The following is a 23075-nucleotide window of genomic DNA, read 5'->3' as shown; positions in this document are numbered from 1 at the left end:
GCCCAGGTTTAAGTAGGGATGAAATGGGAGTGTCTTCTTCCTGGTGGTTTCATTTGGTAGGGGAGGGATAAGGGCCAGTATATTCTGTTTTCTCTGGTTGGGCAGAATATGATGTTATCTCTTATTTCCTGAGGTTTTATATGCAATAACTCAGGTCTGGATGCCCACAATAGCTCTGGTCTGGCTGTATACAGTGCTTTCTGTTGTCCCTGATATGAAGTGCTTACTGCTCTCCCTTTTTCCTTCTCCAGTTCCCCATTCTGACCTGCCTCAATGCATTTTTTCTCCTTTCTTCACTGCTAAATAAATTTATTTATTTTTACATTAAAAAATATAAAAGGTTCATATATACCCCACTTCCCACACCCCCCACTCCTCCCACATCAACAACTTTTTTCATTAGTGTAGTATATTCATTGCATTTGATGAATACATTTTGGAGCACTGCCACACAGCATGGATTATAGTTTACATTAAAGTGTACATTCTCCCCCAGTCCATTCAGGGGGTATATAATGTACTGCATCTGTCCCTGCAATATCATTAAGAACAACTCCAAGGCTCAAAAATGCCCCCATATCACACCTCTTTTTCTCTCTCCCTGCCTTCAGCAATGCCCGTGGTCTCTGTCTCTACACAAATGATATCATTTCTTCCATTGCTAGAGTCACAATAATTCTATAGCAGAATACCAGTAAGTCCACTCTAATCCATATTTTATTCTCCCATCCCAAGGACCCTGGCATGGTGATGTTCACTCCAACTCTAAATTGAGAGGGGTCTTAAATCCCACATGGCTGATGCATGGGATTCTCCTGCTTGTAGTTGTAGACTTTCTTGGTTCCTTGGTGTGGTGGTTGATCATCCTCACCTCTTTGTTAGCTGACCTGGGTAAATCCAATGAACTGAACAGTAGATTTTGCAACTCTGCTGAGGCTCAGGGCCCAGCTAGCACATGGACTGTCCAGAGATTCAAGTCCCCTGGGCATACACCAATCCCAGCTCCAAACAAAGGTTTAATAAAAGTAACAGAAGAGGCATGTGTAGAGAAGCTACATACTGTGTACTCTGTCACTCTCAGGAGTACAAACTCCAAAATAGGGCCCACTGGCAAGGCTCCAAACTCCAGAACCATTTGCCATGATCATAGGACCTGGGTATACCTCCCCAGAGGAGTTCCTTTGTGAAGTTCATGAAGGGCTTTCCACTGCACAGCTCCCGGCAGGTTGACTTGAGTATTTTTAACAAGCCACCCATCAGTTTTCAGGATGAACTACAGGCTAGGAGCCCTGGTTATTTCATACTGACTATACTGTGGAACTCCAAGTACTGGGTACAGGTGCTAGAATAAGGGACAGGAGGGAAATGTGGGTTTGTGCTGCCACTTTCATAACTGTGTAAGCACAAGTATTGCTTTTTTGGCAATAGCACTGTTTGTTTTCTGATGCCCTGGATAATGCATAACTACTGTTTCCCAAGGTAACAGTATGGGTTTTACTAAATCTAGGATTTCTTAGCTATGTTTAATTGGTGACCCACTGTTAGTAAGCAATCTTTGTTCTCATTAAACAGCAGAGAGAGCATGAAGGATAAGGAAAGCATACATAGAGTCTGTGCAAATATTAGCCTGTTTTCCATCTGCTGGCTTTAAACATTGGCTAAGTGCAAATTGCTCTTCTTTCAGGGCTGAAGTTCCAGGGGGAAGAACTTGGGCTTTATGGTTTCAAATTGAGGAACCACTCTATAGCTTGCCTTTTTTGTCTCTTTCTTAATAAAACTGTTTCCATCTGTGAACCATTTGATATTTGCATTCACAAGAGGCTTATCCTTTAAATCTGGTCTGCTTGAGTATTTTGGTTAAGAATTTCAAGGCAGGAATGGAGAAGGGGTCCCTCAGGATCTGACTTTGGGCCCACTACAGGAGGTAGTGTGGTTGGGTAGAGAGTTTGACATACTCCTCTCTGCACATTGGGGTCTTTAGTAATTGATACTGGCTGCCCGTAAGCCACTGGCGGCCCCTGACCTCAAGCACATGATATGGGATGAAGATTGTGGAGGGCACACCCAAGCTTATTTAGTGGCTTTTTAATTAAGAGGGCTGTTGGCTTCACGGTTCTCAGGCAAGGTGGCCATTCCTTTACCTTATAGACATGTTCATTAACTACTCAGAAAATGAAGTTGATGATTACTTTGAACATGCTGAATGTCCTTCTGCATATGATTTATTAGAGGTATTACCATATCATCAGACATATATTTAGAATAGGATATAGGTATAGTATTAAATACTATAAATATTAATGTACTACTCAAAGCATTACTTTCTCCTTGAGGTGCAGTTAATAACTGTAAGTTTAGGTTTGCAATGCCATACATGTTATCTCTCCATGGGAGCAAGCTATAGTTCCAACTGTGTTTAAGTTTTACTCCCAGTATTCTAATATTCATTGCTCCATTGGTATGTTCTTTACAGAAGCTTCAGCACCATTGACCCTATAGAGAAACTAAGAAAGGAGTTTCCAGTATTCTACTGTCTGGTGCATAGCACTCTGCCATTATGAAACAGCCCAGTCTGGAGGTGATATCCATTGTACATTTGGCTATATTGAGCTGTTATTGGCTGTTGCAGGACTTTGAAACTGTAACATAGTTTTCATTGACTTCAGGAGCACAACCAGAGTTGTAGTAGATACTTTTATTGTTTTATGGGTCAGTGACAAACCTAGTCAATAATTCATATGGAGAGGCAACCTACAGTGTATTCAAGGCTGGATTTGAATGCCCAAGAGTGTTTGACAATGCTGGAGTTTATCTCTTGATTTTTATATATCTTTCAAACACTTTTAATGGAATGTATTACATATTAAATGCATTTTTAGGACCCAGCTTTTTACTTCTGCACTTTTACTATGAAGACATTAATTACATAGGTATTTTACTTAGGCAGTAGAGAAAAACCTATTTTCTCAATTTTAAAATGAAAACTGAAGATCATTCAGGGTGCCCTTAAATGTCCACAGCCACAACCCTCCCTCCAGTCCTTGGCCACTGGCAGCTATTCCTCTCTCTAGCTCAATAGCTATCATCTGGGGTCCTCTATGAATGGCATGCATGACTGTTCAAAGGACTTAGTCCTATTCCTAGGCTTTGTTTTCCACAGGTCTCCCCACTGATGTAGGTAGATGTATTAAAACTTTCTTTAACCATGGGCAGCAGACGGTCCTTATTGGGATAATCTGGATAAAATCTTTTTCTCATTTTTTTTGACTGAAAGAGAGATGCATGTGCACCTAAAGGAGACAGAAGCAAATGGTGGTGATATTGTGTTTCTTCTTAATTCCCAGAGCAATGTCCTTTTGAGCAAGTGGACACTTCATGGCAGGAATTAGAACAAAATGCTGGAGAAACGATTGATAGCATTTTTAGTAAAGGTTGAGGTAAACTTCATGCCAAGGACTAAAGGAATGTGGTCTTTCTGGTGCTTAGCACATGCAGTTTCAACCAAGTGTAAACAAAGAGAAACCTGCAGCAAGGCAGGAATGGAGACTAGAGGGCTCAGTAGTTGTATTACAAAGTGCATTGTTTGTAAAGGAAAAGATTTTGCTTGAGCAGGAGGACAAATCATGAAGAAGCAATCATCTGTGGTTTGAAAACCTGCAGGGAAACTCCACGGAGAATAAACTGGAGGGGTCCAAAGAAAGAACAGGATGGACAGTCTGCTGTATGAAGCAGGTGAGAGTTGGCTTCATGTCATGTATCCCACAAGGGTAGGTTCTTAACCTTAATCCATTCCTGTGGGTGAGACCCCATCCTATATAGGACCTTTAGATGAGGTTACTTCAAGCAAGGTGTGGCCAACAGAGCAGGAAGGGCCTTAATCCTATTCCAGGAGTCCTTTATAAACAGAATTATATTCAGATACATAGAGAGAAAGCCACCCAAAACAGTCAGAAGTCAGCTGAACCTGGAAAAGCCAGGAGAGGCTGCCATGTAACAGAAAAAATGATGACAAGCATTGCCAGTTGCCAAGCCCAGATTACCTCAGTCTTCTGTGAAAAAGCATTGCCTCAATGATGATACCTTGATTTTGGACTTCTGGCCTCAAAATTATGAGCAAATAAATCCCCACTCTTTAAGCCAACTAGCATTTGGTATTTGTTTTAGCAATCAGGAACAAAATCAGATAGTGTAAATGAAGTCCAGGTCATGGGATTTAACTCTAATATAATACAGATAACATGGGATTATGTTGCATATACATTACCAAGTAAAAGGCACAGTCTCTAGTTGGGTTCAAAGAAAAACCATTCTAGAAGAGAGAGACAAAGAAGGGCCAACCAATATGCTAACTGATGAAATGTGTCAAAGGGAAAGAAAAGGATGTGAAGGATTAGAGAGAGGAATGCTTTTGTTAGAATGCTATGGTCCACTTCTCTGTTAAGTGGACATTTCTCCTGAGACATATAAATGTAATTAACAGAGAACATTTGGATTTAATATCAACTGATAAAGGAAAGGGGAAGGTGAAAAATGAATGAATAAACATTGAAGTCTAGCAATCAAGGGCAGAGAAGGCTTAAAGAGGAAATCCAAGGATTAGCTGATCTTCAGAATGCAGAGATCTACAAAATGGTTGGAGTGGGAGAACATGAGTATCCGTGTGTTTGAAAAGAATAATTGGAAAACTTGTGAGGAGGCAGAGTGTCTAGACTAATGTGGGCAGTACTAGAGGCTTACTGATATCAAGGTTGGAGGGCAATGTGGCTATTTACTCTGAAACATTGTTAATTGGATTTGAGGTACAAGAATTCCACCATCCCATAGAGAGCTGTATTTCAAGACAGACTCACCATTTCCATGAAGGAACCATTGAAAGAATTGTTCAAGTGACTCTGGAGATTTCACAGTCTTCATTCCTTTCCAAAAAAAAAATAACCAGAAGCAATAATATCTCTGGGATTTCCGATTATGTAAATAGCCTAAATGGAAAAGAAAAGAAAAGTGTGAAATAAATGGATCTGATTCCCTTGCTCCTAGATCTTAGAAAATGGTGAAACAGCTATTCCCCATTAAAACATGTGGCTACTTGTCAGTCTTCTGTTCATTCATTCAGCAATGTTTGTTGTTGTGTGCCAGAAATTATGTAGATACTCTAGATGGGACAGTGAACAAGACGTGGATTGTTTCTACCCTCCAGGACATTTCAATACAAGCCAAGGAAATGTTCCCCAGTACTTTGAAGGAAAAATGATAATAATCATCAGGACAATATGAATAGTTAGATAACTAATAACACTTGCTGAGAATGTGCCATATGTCAGCAACCAACCATTGCAGCACTTTGTCTGCAGTATAATAGCATTTATATGAGAGGACAAGCAAAACAGCATATTATTTATGTTAAAAAATTTGCTCTAAAGCAGCACATTGGCAAAAGGAAGAGGTGTGATATTACAATGGGAGGGTCTACCTTACATGACAGCATTTCCTTTATGATTTTATTTTAGTGAAGTATAAAAAACATTCAAAAGATAACTTTATGGTTTGATAAAATGACGATCATGCCAAACAGAGGAGGAGAACATTGCTGATATCAACCTAACAGTGTACCTCATGCTTTTCCCATCATTTGGCACCTCATGTGTGACCATACTCAGAAATGTTTTACTTTAAATTGCTTCTAAGTGTTTGTGTTTTTATAATATAAATATATCAATAAATTATATCTACTATATGTAAATACATATTTATATAGTATATATACTGTATTGACATACACAGTGTTTATCTGTTTATAGTATATGAATAGCATATAAATGATGTAAACTATAAAAATTTTTATACTCATATTATTCTACATGCAAAATATATACTTGTGTCAATAGATACATAATGATATAATTAAATATAATATATAGGTATATAATATATAGTATGGTATATGTTTAACTTAAACTCAGTATACAAGTATATATAAATATGCATATCAAGTAAAACACAATATTGCAGTACATGTATTACTATATGTCTATATTTTATATATGTAAAATATATGACATACCATTTATTTTGTAATACACATATTTACACATATGTAATAAACATCAACATGTTCACAAAATTTTTATATAGCACAAAAAAATTTTACATGTGGTTCATATATTTATATATATGCATAACTATTTTATGTAATATTACAGATAGTACATAAGATATGTTCTGGAAGTACATATTTATACAGTACATATAACCATACATTCATAAAATACATATATTCATACCTATGTTACAAAGCATTTATTAACTGTTTTCATGAACATACTGTATATTGTTAAAATCCCTGCAGCATTTCTATATTCAAGTAACTGTGACCATGAAATGTGACTAATCCCCAGGGGTTTCAGAGGGTATTGCAACAAGACAGCCCTGAATGATTGTTGCTGAAGGGGTGAAAGAGGGAAGGGGGCCTCTCAGGCTCTCTGTTTCGCTGGTTTTCTCTCCCTCTCCCTTTCCTCCCCCCCCTTTCTCTCACACACTCTCTCCTTCTCCCTCTCCCCCCTCTCTCCACCCCTCTCAACCTCCCTCCTCCCTCTCTACCACTTTCATGTTTTCAGTAGAGAACCATATTGACATGGAGAGGACCTGGCCTACAACTACGTTTTTGACCTTGAGCAGTTGAGAAAAGTTACCTCAGCATGGATAATGGACAGCAGATAAGGGGAGCCTCAAGGTCCAGTGGGATTTTTGTCATAAACGAGGGGAGGAGAGGTTTTGCCTATTTTTGTGAAAGCATAATGGAGAGTCATTTGCATTTAAACTTCTAACATTAGAAGTTCCTCAAGGAATATTGTTTCCTAAATATTCCTTCTTCTTCAACTTTATATCTTGTGATAATATCCAGGCCCTGAAATCTATGCAAATAATCAGGATGCCTCTAAGTAATCTTCTACCTCAATTCTCTCTCTTCATCACCTTCAAGAAATACTAATGAAATAGGATTTCTTCTTTTAACATGAAAGAGGAGAGGGTAGAAAACTAATCCTCCTGCCTTTGAAAACTATAAAACTAAGTACGATATTTCAGACAACAGTTTTCAGGCAGTTGCCAAGAAGCTGAGCAAGACTTGGATTCAAAGGAGCAGGGAACTAAGGAATTGAGAGTCATGGTCTCCCCATTCTCTGTTGGGGACAATTTCTCAAATGCAGTGGAGGGAGCTGCAGTGTGAGCTCAGTCATGCTGAGGCACAGGGGCAGAGGTCTATGACTTGGGGCCCCTGGGGTGACAGAAATGGACAGAACGGCATCCCAGAAAGGAGACTGGTCTAGAGAGATGGGGACTCAAACATCTGCCAGAATACCCTGTAAACTGAGGGCATACAGCTGGGCTCCAGACATGGCACAGGGAGGCTGGAGACAAGATGGCAGCTGCCCTTAGCTCATCAACACCCCTGCATCCAGGGAGGCAACCCAGCAGCCAGAGAAAGATACTAACATTTTGTACAGTGTAGAAAGGGTAAGAATTCCCCCTGGCTTCTCATCAGAAAACATATAGGCCCAAAGAAAGTCAAAAGCTGGCCTTAAAGTGCTGGAGGGAAAACCCACACATAAGCACACACACAACCATTAGCTTCTAATCCTGTATCCATGAAAGCTGAGAATTTATTACCAGAAGCTCTACCCTACCATAAAAAATGCTTGAGGAATGGGACATATGGGAATCTCCTGTGTGTGTGTGTATATATATATATATATATATATATATATATATATATATTTTAAGGTTTATTTTATTATTTATTTCTTATCCCTTCCTCCCCTCCCCTCTCCCCCCCCCCCCAGTTTTTTGCTCTCTTTTGTCCATTCACTGTATGTTCTTCTGTGTCTGCTCACATTTTCTGTGGCACTGGGAATCTGTGTCTCTTTTTGTTGCCTCATCTTGCTGCGTCAGCTCTACGTGTGTGTGGCACCCTCCTGGGTAGGTTGCACTTTTTTCTGCATGGGGCATCTCAATGTGGGGTGCACTGCATGCACACGGGTCTTCTATATGAGGGAGACACCCCTGTGTGGCATGGCACTCCTTACACATGGCAGCACCATGCATGGGCCAGTTCACCACATGTCCAGGAGGAACCTGGGTTTGGACACTGGACCTCACATATGGTAGGTCAATGCTCTATCTCTTGAGCCATGTCCACTTCCCTCCTATATATTTTAAGCTAACATTTTGTGTGATCATGTCTCTTTAAAAAATAAATAAAAAATATATTTTTTAAAAATGCTAAAACAAGTCTCTCAGTATGAAAGAAAATAGTAGTGCATGTATAGGAGAGAACAAAGAGCCTCAGAAACAGTAACTAAGTGAGTAAATATTAAAGATATTTTTCCTCCTGTAATTCACTTAAAAGGCAGACAACTGTTTACAGCAAATTAATGGCACAGTAAAGAAGTTTTAAATCTATCTTCTCAGGTGGCCACAGCACATTTGCTACACTCCACCTCGTTCTGTCTCCAGGTTATCCCATCTCAACAGTTCCCAAACTCCAGTCACACCAGTTCAACACCCCAGCTTTCCCTTGCTCAGACATTAAATGAAGGACCAAAGCCTCCATCCATACTCCATCTGCAAACCCCTGCCCTCATGGGGAGGCCCAATACCTTCCCTATATTTCTCTCCCTGCTTTACCCTCAATATATTTATGATGTTTTTAAAAATAGGCCTTATTTCTTGAGCATTCCCAGGAGTCAGATATGATGTCAGACAATCACTAAGCAGTATTATTGCTATGAAAGTACCTAATCATAGTTGATCCATCATCTTTTTCCACTTAATCCTTTAGTAGGTGACTTGAGTTGACGTTAATCAGCACATTTTTTCTTTCATAGAGCAAAATACATACTAGGGATATAATATTTAAATATATGAGGAAAACAAAGCAGGAATGCATGCACAAAGGAATAAATGAATTCAGGAATGACTACTAGCAATTTAAGCTGCAAAGGCATTGTGCTATTGGTGATAAACAAAAGCTGAAAAGCCAAGAATCAAACCAAAATTTTCTGATGCAAAACCCCAATAATTTTCCAGAACTTGTTCATAGGTCATTTTTTTGTTTTGTTTTGTCTTCATTCATTATTTTCTTCATCCAATATTTCCTTTAGTCTCTATCTTGTGCCTAACAATATGCCACATTAGTGTAAAATGATAAAAAAAAAATTAGTAACAAAATAAACATGACCTCCATGACACTGGAGAAATCAGTGAGTAAATGAACCTGACAATAAACAGGCAGACAAAGAGAAATATAGCACAACACGAACATAATATAGCACACTGTGGTTTTAGAACCTTTTGATAATACTTCTACTACCACATCATGTAAGATGGTTTAACAGGGGAGTGTCATGCAAGTGACTCAACATCTTTGGTGTCACATGATCTCAACAATAATCTAAGAAGAATACACATTCATATTTATTGCCCAGGGTCACTCAGTTTTAGAGCCACACTTCAGAACTCCTGGAATTATGCATGAGGCATGTGGAGCTTTTTTTCTTTTGCCAGAAACCAAGGATTGAACCCAGGACCTCATACATGGGAGGCAGGATCTCAAATACTGAGCTACATCCACTTCCCATGTGGTGTTTTGATTGGGAAAACCATGCCATGTGTAGATGATATCATGATTACAGAAACACAACTGCATTCCTGATGTGAGTGGCAAGTCATATTTCCTCTGAAATATAGGTTCTGATTTATACACTATAAATGGGCAACTGAATCTTGGGGTGAGACAATGCTCAACTTACTAATGAAGGCAATATTTTTGGGAGCAACACCACAGCGATTATTTACTGTCAGACACTATAGCTTGGAACAAGTTTGCCTAATATGCTCATGTTAACAAATGTCATATTAACTTGGTCCTTAAAACACAGGCATTCAGCACACACAAGAGGGCGAGAGGGTCGTTGCCCTGGTTTGCTCACCTTGGCTTTGGAACTGAAGAATGACTTGGGGAAGAACTGAATGGGGAGGTGGGAGATGTAGAATCGTGGGCCTTTTTCAGGTGTATGATTCCTTAATTTTTCATACCCATTCACAATTTCTAGCCATGGTGAGTGATCCCAGGTGACAACAGACTGGATCCAGCTGGGGTCTCCTCTTGAATGAATCAGGCAGATGATCTCTAACAACCAATTGGTTCCTAGATAAAGAAAAAAAGTGGTGCCTACAACAGCCTGATCTCTGGCCATGCCACCACTTCTGAAAGGCACTTTTTTCTTCCACTGATAATGCCAATGCCCATAAATCCAAGTATGTTGATGCTCCTCATTTTCCTTCCTCAGCAGCACTCACTCAGTACTTCAAACGTAAAGCACATGGCTGGGCATCCCCTGCTCCCACTCCTCCACCCTTGCTCCCTCCTGGACAAACACACAACACCCACCCCTAACCAGTTTCTCTTATTCCATATCCAGAGCTGGGTGAGTTTGAATGTGAGGATTTCAGAGGTGAACAAGAAAAAGAATTGGCCACTAGATGAATGTAACACTATACTCAGGGCGCTGCTCCACAAGTTTATGTGAGGGGCAAGCTCCTGGAGCCAGAAGCTTCCAGAGGCCAGCTCCTCTGCAGAGAGGATGTGAGCCAGGGGGAACTCCTACCCTCCTAGGGAAAAGCAGATAAGAATGGGGCCTGCTGTCCTGGCCTGAGGCTGCCCTGTGTGGAGCACTGGGCCACAAGCTCTTGGATTTAGAGGTGCCAGTATTACTGAAGCAGTTTGATATTATTATTGAATTCCAAAAAGAAATATTGGATTATGTTTGTAATCTGATCTGTACCTGGGAATGATTGATTTATGATTAGGGCATTGAATCCCCATGCCTTGATGGGTGGGGACTCACAGATAAAAGGCATGGCAAAGAACAGAGTTGAGGGTTTTCTGATGTTGGAGTTTTGATGTTGGAGTTTGAGGCTGAAGCCTTAAGCTGGAGCCCTGAGAAGTAACCTCACAGAGAAAAAAAAACCCAGCACCAGGAAGAAAGGAATCTTGCACCAGAGAAATGCTGCACCCTGGAAGAGAGGAATCCAGGAAGCCTGAACCCTCACAGCCACAGGCTGCCGTTTTGCTTCAGCACATGAAAATAGACTTTGGTGAGGGAAATAACTTATGCTTTATGGTCTGCTATCTGTAAACTCCTACCCCAAATTCATACTCTTTATAAAAACCAACCAATTTCTGGTATTTTGCATCAGCTGCCCTATGGCTAGTACAGAATATGATACTGGGAGTGGGGTAGTCCTTTTGCAATTACCAAATTGCTGGGACAGTTTTATAAATGGGTAAAGGGTATTCCTTGGAGGAGTTGTGAAATGCTTGGAAGAAAAGACCTACAGTGCTTTGTAGAGACTGTTGATAACAATATGGATGTTAAAGAGACTTTTTATGATGCCTCAGAAGTAAATGATGGAACTCTTATTGGAAACTGGAAGAAAGGTGATCCATGTTTTAAAATTGCAGAGAACTTAGCAAGATGAATTCCTGGTGTTGTATGAAAGGCAAAATTTGAAAATCACAAGCCTGGGTATTTAGCTGAAAAAATTCCTAAGTAAACCCTGAGAATGTACCTTGGCTTCTGCTTGCAGCTTATAGCAAAATGCTAGATGAGAGAGATAAGCTAAGGTCTGAATGGTTTGGCAAAAACAAAAGAGAAACTGATTCTGGAAATTCCAAGCCTTTGGAAGTCAAGCTCACAATGGAACTGCCCCATTTGTGGACTTAGCTAAACTTGGAACTGGCAAATCAAGATCGAAGATGCAGTTATCTAGGAAAGACTTGTGGAAAGTCTTAATGTCTGATGGTTTGGACCCCTGCTTCCTGCATGCTAAACCAAGGGACTTTTTGAGAGAGCCATACGAACAAAATCACTGTCAGCTTGGAATGAAGAGAACATAGAAAGAAGAGATTAAAGGAGAAACAGTTTTAAGAGGAAAACCATGGAAACTGAGGTCTGGAACTTGGACATCACCTTGGGCCAAGAGAGGAACCCCACCCACATGTACAGGGAGGATGAGTTTGCCCCACCAGTTGAAGAGGGTGGATATTCCTGTCCCTTGTTCTGGTAGAGTTTTGCCACCCCAGAGTACAGAGAGATTGGAACACATTCCCCAAGGATTAGGGTGGTTAATGTAAGCACCCCACAGGTCTAGGAGGGGTGGATCTTTCCCCAAAAGGTTAGGGAAAGCAAGGTGGTCACCTCATTGCTCTGAGAGGATTGAGCCTGTATGCCAAGTTTAGGGGGAATGTTGTCTTCACATCACTGTACTAGGGGGATTAAGACTCTAATACAAAGATTGGGTAAGGTGTGGCAAACACCCCAACACTCTTGGAGGGAGAGGTGTGGAGCTTGGTCAACACCCAAATGCTTGATGAGGGTGGAACCAAGAAAATGGCCATTGGGCAAGACTGTGGAAAGGGTGGGTCTTCATATGGCCCCAAGGAGAAGAAATCATCTTAAGAATGACTCTCAGAGTTTGAAATCAAATGGAGAATGTCCTGAAGGTTTACTGAACTGTAGAGGACCCATGACTCATGTTTTCTTCTCCATTTCTCCTTATTTAATGAAATTTTTTATCCTTTGTCTATTTGTGTATTGAAAGCAGATGAATTGTTGTGTAAATTTCAGAGGTCTAGAACAAACAGGACTTTGCCCTTAGACAAATTTTAATTCTTTAAATTGTTTGTGATATAATTTAGTACTTGCAGTGAAACTGATTGTCTTTTTAAAGATTTATTTTTATGTATTTCTCTCCCCTTCCCTACCTGCCCCCCATTTTCTGTTCTCTGTGTCCATTCACTGTGTGTTCTGTGTCTGCTTGAATTCTTGTCAGATGGCACCAGCAATCTGTATCTCTTTTTGTTGTATCATCTTGCTGTCTTAGCTCTCCATGTGTGTGGCACCACTCCTGGGCAGGCTTTGCTTTTTTCACACAGGGCAGTTCTCCTTTTGGGGTGTGCATCTTAAGCATGGAGCACCCCTATGTGGGGGATGCCCTGCATGGCATGGCACTCCTTGGGCATAGCAGCACTGTGCATAGGCCAGCTCACCACACAGGCCAGGTCACCCTGGGTTTGAACCCTGGACCTTCCATATGGTAGGCAGGTGCTCCATCAGTTGAGCCACATCCACTTCCCAAGTTTTTTGTTTTGTTTTGTTTTGTTTTAATATTGCAATGCCCTTTTGGAATTCAGAGGGTGGAGTGTAGCAGTTTGCTCTTATAGATGAATTCCAAAATTAAATATTGGAGTATGCCTGAAATTTGATCTGTACTTGGGCATGATGGGTTATGATTAGGGTATTGAGTCTCCAAGAAAAAGGCATAACAAAGAACAGAGTTGAGGGTTTTCTGGTGTTGGAGTTTAATGCTGGAGACTTAAGCTGGACCCCTGGTAAGTAAGCTCACAGAAGACAGAGAAGCCAGCCCCAGGAAGAAAGGAATCCTGAACCCAGAGTAAAGCAAGACCCTGGAAGGGAGGAATCCAGGAAGCCTGAACCCTTGTAGCTATCAGCTGCCATCTTGCTCAAACACGTGAAAATAGACTTTGGTGAGGAAAGTTACTTACACTTTAAGGTCTGGTATCTGTAAGTTCCTATTGCAAATTCATACCCTTTATAAAAACCAGCCAATTTCTGGTATTTTGCACCAGCACCTGTAGCAGTTTGATATAATTGATGAATTCCAAAAAGAAGGATTGGATTATGCTTGTAATCTGACCTGTACCTGGGCATGATTGAGTAATGATTAGGGTGTTGCTTCACCACCCCTTGGTGGGTGGGGACTCATAGATAAAAGACATGGCAAAGAACAGAGTTGGGGATTTGATAGAGTTTGATGCTGAGGACCTGGGAAGTCAGCACTCAGAGGAAAGAGAAGCCAGCCCAGGAAGGAAGGAACCTTGAATCCTGAGAAAAGCAAGCCCCAGGAATGTAGGAACCAAGGAAACCTGAACCCTCACAGACATCATCAGTCATCTTGCTCCAAACAGACTTTGGTGAGGGAAGTAAATTATGCTTTATGGCCTGGTATCTGTAAGCTACTATTCCAAATAAATATCCTTTATAAAAACCAACACAGTTTCTGGTGTTTTGCATCAACACCTCTTTGGCTAATACATTTACCTTATGAATGGTAGAGGGATATTGGGCAGGTTAAATCCAAGCCTTAAAATTGCTTGTGTGAATTCTTTTTAGAAGAATGTAAATTTGGCACCAGTGACCTTTTGAAAACTGCTTATCCCTTTGGTGATTAGGGCTTCAGGTTATCACTATAAACACATCCAGTCTTACCACATTGCTCTCCTCCCCATCCTCCAAGGGACAATGGTCCCTAGCTTTACAATTTCTTGAATACGCATCCTTTTACTCTAGGCTTTTCCACACATACCTTCCCCCCTCATCTAACAATCTCACATTTATTCTTGAAATCTCAGGGTAGAAATACTTCATTCACTCTCCCCCCTAAACATTCCCTTGTGATCACAAGCACTGGCTGTAGGATTCTGTCCAGAAAGTCTCCATATGATTTGTCAGGGCCTTTGGATTACGGGGGCCTCTCTCTGTCCTTGGCATCAACACAATGCCACTCTGATCACCAACAGTCAATGGGGAGCAGAGAGCAGGCCTTGGTGACATAGGCCCACAGCCTTCCTCAGTTTCAGATCTTGCTTCCTTACCTGACTTTGGGTAAGAAAGTGTAATGACATCTTCGTCCTTCACCACAAATTCATTCTGCAAAAATTCCAGGTTTTTAACAGTTAGTGTAGGGAAAGGAATCCCATCTATCAACATATAATCAGCAGCCATCTCAAATGCATCCTGCAGAAACTTCTGGCAGCTCAGGCATCAGCAGTCCTGGAAGCAGCTGTTGGCTGTTTCCCACAGCTGAGGGAGTTGAGCATTTAAGAAAGCAGGAGATTGGCACAGACCAGTCTGCAGCTTCCTGAGGTTGCCATGCTGGGCCACAGCCTTGGAAATACCAAGGGAGATGGGAAATGGCTCTCTAACAACAGCTTGAGTAATCATTAGCTAATGAAGTAGTTTCAGAGGATGTATGTGTTCTGTTGAAAATAAAGCAAACAGAATTTAAAAAGGGGGTGCAGAACAATTTTATTTAGCTAAAGTTGCATTCATGCAGGAGCAGCACTAACAGAGCTTTCTGCTCAAAAGGGTGAGCTGGGGAGCATCTTATATGGCTCCTTGAAACAAAGGAAAAGGGAAGGGAAAAAGGGGGCATGGTTTATGGTTACTTTGGGACCATCAGCACTGTTTGAGCAGGATGTCCTTGATCATTTATTAGCAATCAAGCAATCAGGATATTGATGTATGATTTGGCCATTTGGTGAAGAACAGCAGATTTGCTGATGTTGGCTTGAAGTCTTCTTTTAAAGATTTCTTTTCGTTCTTTCTTTCTTTCTGCCCACACCATTCCCCCACCTTGTATGTGCTCACTGTCTGCTCTCTGTCTGTTATGTGCTCATCTTTATTTCAGCAGTCATCAGCAGCCAAACCTGGGAACTGCCATGTGGGAAGGAGGCACCTAATTGCTCTAGCCACCTCCACTCCCTGCTTGTTGTTTCTCATTCTGCTTTCCTCCTTGTGTCTCATTGCATCATCTTGTTGTGCCAGCTCACTGTCTTGCTCATCTTCTTTAGGAGACACCAGGAAACAAACCCTTGACCTCCCATGTGGTAGGTGGACAGCCAATAGCTTGAGCCACATCCATTTCCCATTCATCTCTTTGTTACAGTTCTTTCTCCCAGGCTCAGGCAGGGGTTTTAATTAGCACCACAAATGATCATTGGTATGTCAGCCTGCTTCCATTCAACTTTGTTTCTTTATAATTTCCTGGATAAAATGGAAGCTCAAGTAAATCAAGATGGTTAGTGAAATCATTGATTATTCCAACTTCACATTCCCTCCTTTTGGTTGAAGGAGTCCTTTGAGTTCCTGAAGAAAAGGTATGACTAGTTTCAGGCTTTTCATAGACTGATAACCTAGATCAGGGTTTCATAATCATTTTTGTTCCAAGAACTCCATTGCCAGTCAGGGAAAAACTGCAGACCCCTTACTAAGTCCACGCTGTGCTGTGTATTATTAATAAACATATCATACCCACACCAACACATCTCCACATGGACAGTTTTTTTGAATTTCACTTCAGGCTCAAGGACCCCTTGAAAAACCACTGCTCCAAAGCTACAGGGAACAGGATAAAAGTCTGGTGACTTTAAGGTGACATGCAGTGAACGATGCATGATGATGACAGAAACAGGTTGAGGAGAAGGATGATGAACAGCATCATCAGTGGCGATTGAGGGAATACACCAAGGGGCATTAACCAGGACCCCCATCCTTGGTTCCATATGTTCCTTGGTTGCAGGGTTCAGGCTGTGAAGCCATTTGGCTTCTTTCAAGATTTCCTGGATGTTCCACTGTTAATATTTTGATCTATTTGAAGCAGGCTAGATAGGGAGTCAAAAGATAGAACTGGAACCTGGCAAAAAGTCCATGTGGACATCGATACCCCCACGATGACTGCTGGAAGACCCCAGTGAGATTCTACCATAAACACTGAGTCTTCCTCCAAAAGTCAGGACAAGTCTTGGATCTTTTCAATGGGCCTCATCATTGGGCCCTTCCAGGTGGTGGGTGGGTGGGGGAAATCAGTGAAGACAGCAAACAGCTGGGACCACGCCTGTGCCATTAGCAAAGGGGCAGAGTAATTAGAGGTTTAGAAAACCAGCACCAAGGCCTCCTGCTCTCCTGCCTTCACCCTGTCCCTGTGCCCTATTCTGGCTTCTTGACACCTGCCTGGATCAATACAGAAGCAGCCCCGGGCATTTATAATCTGTAATGGGAACTGCAGTCTGTAAATCGGCCTCTTTATCACTCTTAGCCCCTTCCTCCCCACCTGGGAGATCACCTCTTATTTTCTCCTATTTCTCTTCCCTCCCTACCTGAATAAATCATCTGACCTAATTACCAAGGTGTGCTTTGAAATTCATTTCCTGCAGTTTAGCCAGGGACCTAGGCAAAATCCAGCAACATAATTCTTTCTAGTTTTGAGGCAGCTCAGTACAGAAAAAAGACCAAAGGCCAGTCACAGCTGGGACCCCACCTGAAAGCCCCTGCAGAGATGCAGCTACTAAGAAACAAGTAGGAAAGACCCCATGTGGAAAGACCCTGAGTAGCCCCTGCCCATGAGACCTCATGTGGACTTCTCCTGGGGCCAAGGGGAAGCCCTGGAAACCTGAACTAAAGGCCTCCCCACTGGTCCCCTAAGGGCTAATGGGTGGGGCAAGCAAGGAGGCCAGCAGGCAGGTGGGGCCCCTCCCCGAAGCAGGGCAGGGGCGGAGTGGGAAAAGGCTTTACTATGGGCAGCTCCTGACCCCAAGTGCCCCTCTTCCTGGAGCAGCCTGCATCGGTGTCTGGGTGAGCACTTTCCTCTAGTTTCTCAATAAACCTTCGCTGGCCTAACTAAACGGGCATACTCTGAAACTCTTCTAGGTGCCTTAGCCAAGAGCCCAGGGGCCTCCTGCACCTTCTGCCCTCAGTTTTGCTTTTTAGGAATGTTCCCTGTGGGTCTCAACTTGTCCAGGGATGTTGACCCAGGTGCAGCAGGGTGTGCTGGCAACAGCACAGACGCCTCCCTCCTCTGCCAGCAGGTCACCTCCAGCTAACTGGGTATCCCTAGTCAGGGCTGTGAGGCTTCCAGGTGGCCCTGAGGTTGGGGATGATGGTTCTTGGTACCTGAGGCCTACCCAGGGGCTGAAAGCCCACGTCTGAGCCCTCCTCCAGCACGAATTACACACAGCAGTGCTGTGATAGAGGCCACAGCTACAGTACAAACCAGATGAGCAATTACAGGAGCTCATGGGCACTAGGAGCTGCCACCCAGAGGGCGGCTCTTATCTGAAAGATGAGGGAAGGACATTTCAGGGGAGATCAGAGATGCTGGGTGCTGGCACGTACCTGCACCTCTAACAGACTGACTGAACATGGATGTTGCCACGGTGGCACCCAGTCAAAGAAGAAGTTAGAAGAGGCCTGTGAGTCTGGAAGAGAAGCCTAAGGGTGCAAGCACAGGTGCTCAGCAGGTGCTGGAGGGAGAGGGGCAGGCTTCCTCAGGTGAGTGCTGTGACAGTGGAGCTTCCTCCACAGGCCAAGGACACTTGCTTGGAGGGCACTGACTTACAGCACCACACACGGGGACCCTCCAGAGGAGCTGGCCATAATGACAATTGTGTTTTACCTCCCGGTGCTAGTTCCTCCAGGCCAGTCATTCTGTGTAGCCATAGGGCTGCTTCTTCTTCACTTTTAGGGCTGAAAAGTGGGTTCCAGGTACTTAAAATTTCTAGGGAGCTTTTAGGTTACACACAAAACATACAATATCTTAGGACTTAGAAATAAAAATTAGAGGTCAGAGCCCTGGAATAAATGACTGCTGCAAGAGCTTTAGAGTCTAGGGCCTAATTTCCTTCCATGAATCTATTTCTAGAGATTTTTAACTGTAACATATAGTAGCAGGTTTGTTCCATTTTACTTTTATTTCTTACCACAAATATTTTAATCAACAGGCAAAATATAATAAACTTTTGCCTTGCTTTTCCTTTAAAGTCCCTTCTTGTTTACAATATGGTGACTGCATGTTCTTTAGGAGAAGCATCTGAGCAAAACAGTGTAACTGATAAGAGATTTTGGTTCTTTGTATAACATCACATTTTTTAAAATAATTAAAAGTGTAGCTTTTCCATTTTGTGGCCATCATTGAAGCGGCAGTGGCCAAAATGAAGTTCAATCCCCTTGTGTCCAGAGCAAGAACTCCTCTTTTCCTCTTGGGATATGTAATGTTAGGCTATTGTGTCAACATGGCCAGGTAATTGTGCACAGTTGTTTGATCAAGCAAGCACTGTGCTAACTGTAATACAAGGGCATTTATAGACTTTAGTCACCATTGACTTCACTGCAGTAGTAAGTCATAGATAGTTGGTTATAATTGCATCAATCAGGGAAATTGTTATAAGCAATGAGTGGTGCTTAACCCAATCAGTTGAATGCCTTAAAAGGGGAAGTGATTCCTGCACTGAGTGAGAATTTCTCAGTTCATCTTTGGACAGTCAACATCTCCCATAACTCATCAAAAACCTTCATTGGACTTTCATTGCAGCCCCTGATTGTGACCTGCCTGCAGAACCTCAACTTGTGCATCCCCATGGCTGCACGAGAGACTTTTATAGAATCACATACTATTGACAGATATCTCTTGTTGATTCTGTTTCCCTTAAGAACCCTGAATAATACAGCATATTAGATTGTATTGGATTCAGAGGTTTTGCTTTTACTTGGTTAAATATGATCAGGGCTTTGACTGGGCCATGTCATTAGGACATTGAGTCCTGCCCCCTTGCAAGGGTGGACACTCACAGAGAAACTGCACCACAGAGAAGGGAGGTCAGAGTCTTGAGCTGGAGCCCAGGAAGTAAGCACACAGCAGAGCCTGGTTGTGAAGAAAGAGAAGCAAGCCCTGAGAAGAGAGGAACCCATGAAGCCTGAACCCTGGCAGATGTCAGCAGCCATCTTGCTCCAACACTTGGCAGCAGACTTTGGTGAGGGAAGTAACTTGTGCTTTATGCCCTAGTAAATGTAAGCTTCTACCACAAATAAATACCCTTTATAAAAGCCAACAGAGTTCTGGTATTTTGCATCAGCACCCCTTTGGCTGATAAATACAGCATTTCAATGCACCTTTCTACATTTAGAGGAAAATTATGTCTTTCCTTCTTTCCCAGGAACTGAGACAGAAATATAATGTTCAGTCCATGCCTATCTGAAAAGATGATGAAGTTCAGATTGTGCAAGGACACTACAAAGGTCAGCAAATTGGCAAAGTAGTCCAGGTTTATAGGAAGAACTATGTCATCAACATCGATGAGTGCAGCAGGAGAAGGCTAATGGCACCACTGTCCACACGGGCATTCACCCCAGCAAGGCAGTCATCACTAGTCTAAAACTGGAGAAAGACCACAAAAAGACCTTTGAATGTAAAGCCAAATCTCACTAAGCAGGAAAGAAAGAGGGTGTATGTAAGGAAGAAACAATTTAGATGATGCAGGAATAAGAATCTCATGTGCAACTTCCATTAAAAACTGGTAAAATGGGGAACTGGATGTGGCTCAAATGATTGGGCTCCTGTCTACTATATGGGAGGCGCAGGGTTTGATTTCTGGGGCCTTCTGGTGAAGACAAGCTGCCACACACAGGAGTGCTGGCCCATGCATAGAGCTCACACAGCAAGATGACACAACAAAAAGAGACATAGAGGAGAGACAATAAGAAATGCAGCAGACCAGGGAGCTGACATGGTGCAAGAGATTGAGCACCTCTCTCCCACTTCAGAAGGTCCCAGGATCAGTACCCAGTGCTGCCGAAAGACAAGGAGGCACAGAAGAACACACAGTGAATGGACACAGAGAGCAGAAAACAAGCACAAATACAATGAGGGGTAGGGGTAGAAATGAATAAATTTTAAAATGTTTAGAAAAAACTGTAAACAACAATATTACCATGCAGATAAGTATTAGGACAGATTTGACAGTGAGTATTTTAAAAGTCTTATAAGAAATATTTTTATAAAATTCCCAAATATATAAGAAAATTACACATTTCATTTCTTCACATTTTCTTCTTTTAGAAAGATACTTTTGGGAAGTGATTGTGGCTTAACTGATAAGAATGTCTGCCTACCATAGGGAGGGTCCAGGGTTTGATACCCAGGGCTGCCTTGCCCCTGTGATGAGCTGACTCACATACAGTGCTAATGTGTGCAAGGAGTGCCATGACACCCAAGGGTGTCCCCTGCATAGGGAAGCCCTAAATGCAAGGAGTGTGCCTGACAAGAAGAGTGTCCCCAGATGAAAAAGCACAGCCCACCCAGGAGTGGTACCACATACACAGAGAGCTTACGTAGCAATATGATGCAACAAAAATGATGCATTTTCCCATTGCCACTGTATAATGCAAAGCAGATGCAGAAGGACACACAGCAAATGGACACAGAGTAGACAATGGGGGGAGAGAAATAAATAAAATAAAACTTTAAAAATAAAAGAAAATTGTCCTTACTGATCCCCAGAGTGGTAAACATGCTCTATGTGAAATAAAAATTATTAGAAGACTTGACCATGATGACTCTGTGAAAGTATTTGAACCTCTTGGCCCCAATAGAAGACAGTTAACAGATGATGTGGGCTCTCTTACTGAACTGAACAGTGTTTACATCTTTTAGGAGTACATGGAGACAGACTTGGCTAAAGTGCTGGCTCAGGGCACTTTACTGGAGGAGCATGCCAGACTTTTCACTGATCAACTGCTGCAAAGGCTCAAGTATATTCATTCTGCAAACATACTGCAGCTAATCTTTTCATTAATACCAGAGATGTGGTGCTGAAGATAGGTGACTTTGGTCTTGCATGGAACGTGGATTCCCGTTATTCCCATAGGGGTCATCTTTCTGAAGGATTGGTTACTAAATGGGACAGATTTCCACATCTTTTACTTTGTACTAATAATGATACTAAAGCCATTGCCATGGGGGCTGCAGGCTGCATCTTTGCTGAAATGCTGACTGGTAAAACCCTCTTTGCAGGTGCACATGTACTTAAACAGATGCAGCTGATTTTAGAGTCTATTCCCATTATACATGAAGAAGAGCATCAGGATCTTCTCAGTGTAATTCCAGTTTACATTAGAAATGACATGACTGAGCAACAAAAATCTTTAACACAGGAATTAGTAGAGAAGCACTGCATTTCCTGGAACAGATCTTGACATTTATTCCAATGGATTCATTCACAGCAGAGAAAGCAACTTTCCTATCCTTACATAAGCGTATATTCTTTTCCAACAGATGAGCCAATTTCAAGTCATCTTTTTCATATTGAATATGAAGTTGATGATATTTGCTTATGGATGAAATTTACAGTCACATTTATAACTGAGAAAGATACCATGATTGTCAGTTTTCAGAGCATGATTGGCCTATACATAACAATTTTGTTATTGAGCAAGTTCAGCTTGACCCAGGAGCTCTGTCTGATGTCACTGATGAAGTACAAGTTGATCCTTGAAAATATTTGGATGGAGATTGTGAAAAGTATCTTGAGGATCCTGCTTTTGACATGAATTACTCTATGGAGCCTTGTTGGCAGCACCAAGATCATCACAAAAACAAATACTTGATCTGGAGAGTAGCCATACTTGAAATACATAATGAGGTCATCATCGTATTTAGATAACTTAGTTTGGAAAGAGAGTGAAGTTAATCAATACTATGAACCCAAGCTTATTATAGATCTTTCCAATTGGAAGGAACAGAGCAAAGAAAAATCTGATAAGAAAGGCAAGTCAAAATGTGAAAGAAGTGGATGGTTTAAAGACCAGATAGGTCAAGAGGAAGCATCACAGCAACTGGCTGAAAAAGAAAGGGAAAAGAATCAGGGATTTGATTTTGATTCCTTTATTGCAGGAACTATTCAACTTCATTCACAACATTAGCTTACAGATGTTGTTGATAAATTAATTCACTTGACTAGCTCAGTATCCCAACTAGAATTGAAAAGCTTGATATCAAATTCAGTAAGCCAAGAATAAGAGGAAAAAGGACTGGGAAATTTGTCTCAGTTAGAAGTCTTGTACCTGTCTTCTTGGGACAGGCAGTTTGTGAATGGAGAGGAAGACTGTTTTCTCATAAGTCAGTTTTGTTATGAGGTAAGGAAGGATGAACAAAATGAGAAGGAAAACACTTACACCAGTTGCTTAACAGGTTCTTTAGCAGGAAATAAGATCCCAAAATGCTAAAAACTGATCCAGGAGAGGATGGGAAGCTTGGGGAGGGAGGAAATGAGGAAGGATTTCTGAACAGCAATGGGGAGATTCTCTTTGACAAGCAGCTTGAATCCATGGGCATCCCATAGCTTCATGGTCCCATTGGGTCACCACTTAAGTCAGTACAGGCCA

General features: G+C 41.8%; 1 protein-coding gene and 1 pseudogene across 2 annotated transcripts in view; one reads left to right on the top strand and one right to left on the bottom strand.

Moving 5' to 3' along the window:
• LOC131273035 (sulfotransferase 2A1-like) overlaps positions 1-23075 on the bottom strand; it is an 83057-nt gene that overhangs the window by 36626 nt on the left and 23356 nt on the right. The window contains exons 3-5 of one of the 2 annotated variants that reach the window (XR_011646408.1): positions 14735-14789; positions 9987-10204; positions 4851-4979 (exon numbers count right to left, since the gene is read on the bottom strand). Coding sequence is in view for 1 of the 2 variants with exons in the window: in XM_058280889.2 (XP_058136872.1) it covers positions 4911-4979; positions 9987-10204; positions 14735-14789 (342 nt within the window). In the remaining variant the exon portion in view is untranslated. Of the gene's footprint in view, positions 1-278; positions 4980-9986; positions 10205-14734; positions 14790-23075 lie in introns of those variants that run through there. The other variant, XM_058280889.2, reaches the window with a different exon arrangement.
• Positions 17661-22057, top strand: LOC139436929 (mitogen-activated protein kinase 6 pseudogene; annotated as a pseudogene).

The sequence above is a fragment of the Dasypus novemcinctus genome, chromosome 18 (genome assembly GCF_030445035.2).
Source record: "Dasypus novemcinctus isolate mDasNov1 chromosome 18, mDasNov1.1.hap2, whole genome shotgun sequence".
NCBI classification, from domain to species: domain Eukaryota; kingdom Metazoa; phylum Chordata; class Mammalia; order Cingulata; family Dasypodidae; genus Dasypus; species Dasypus novemcinctus.
The sequence above is the reverse complement of the archived record's forward strand: the minus strand, read 5'-3'. Positions and strand labels throughout refer to the sequence as shown.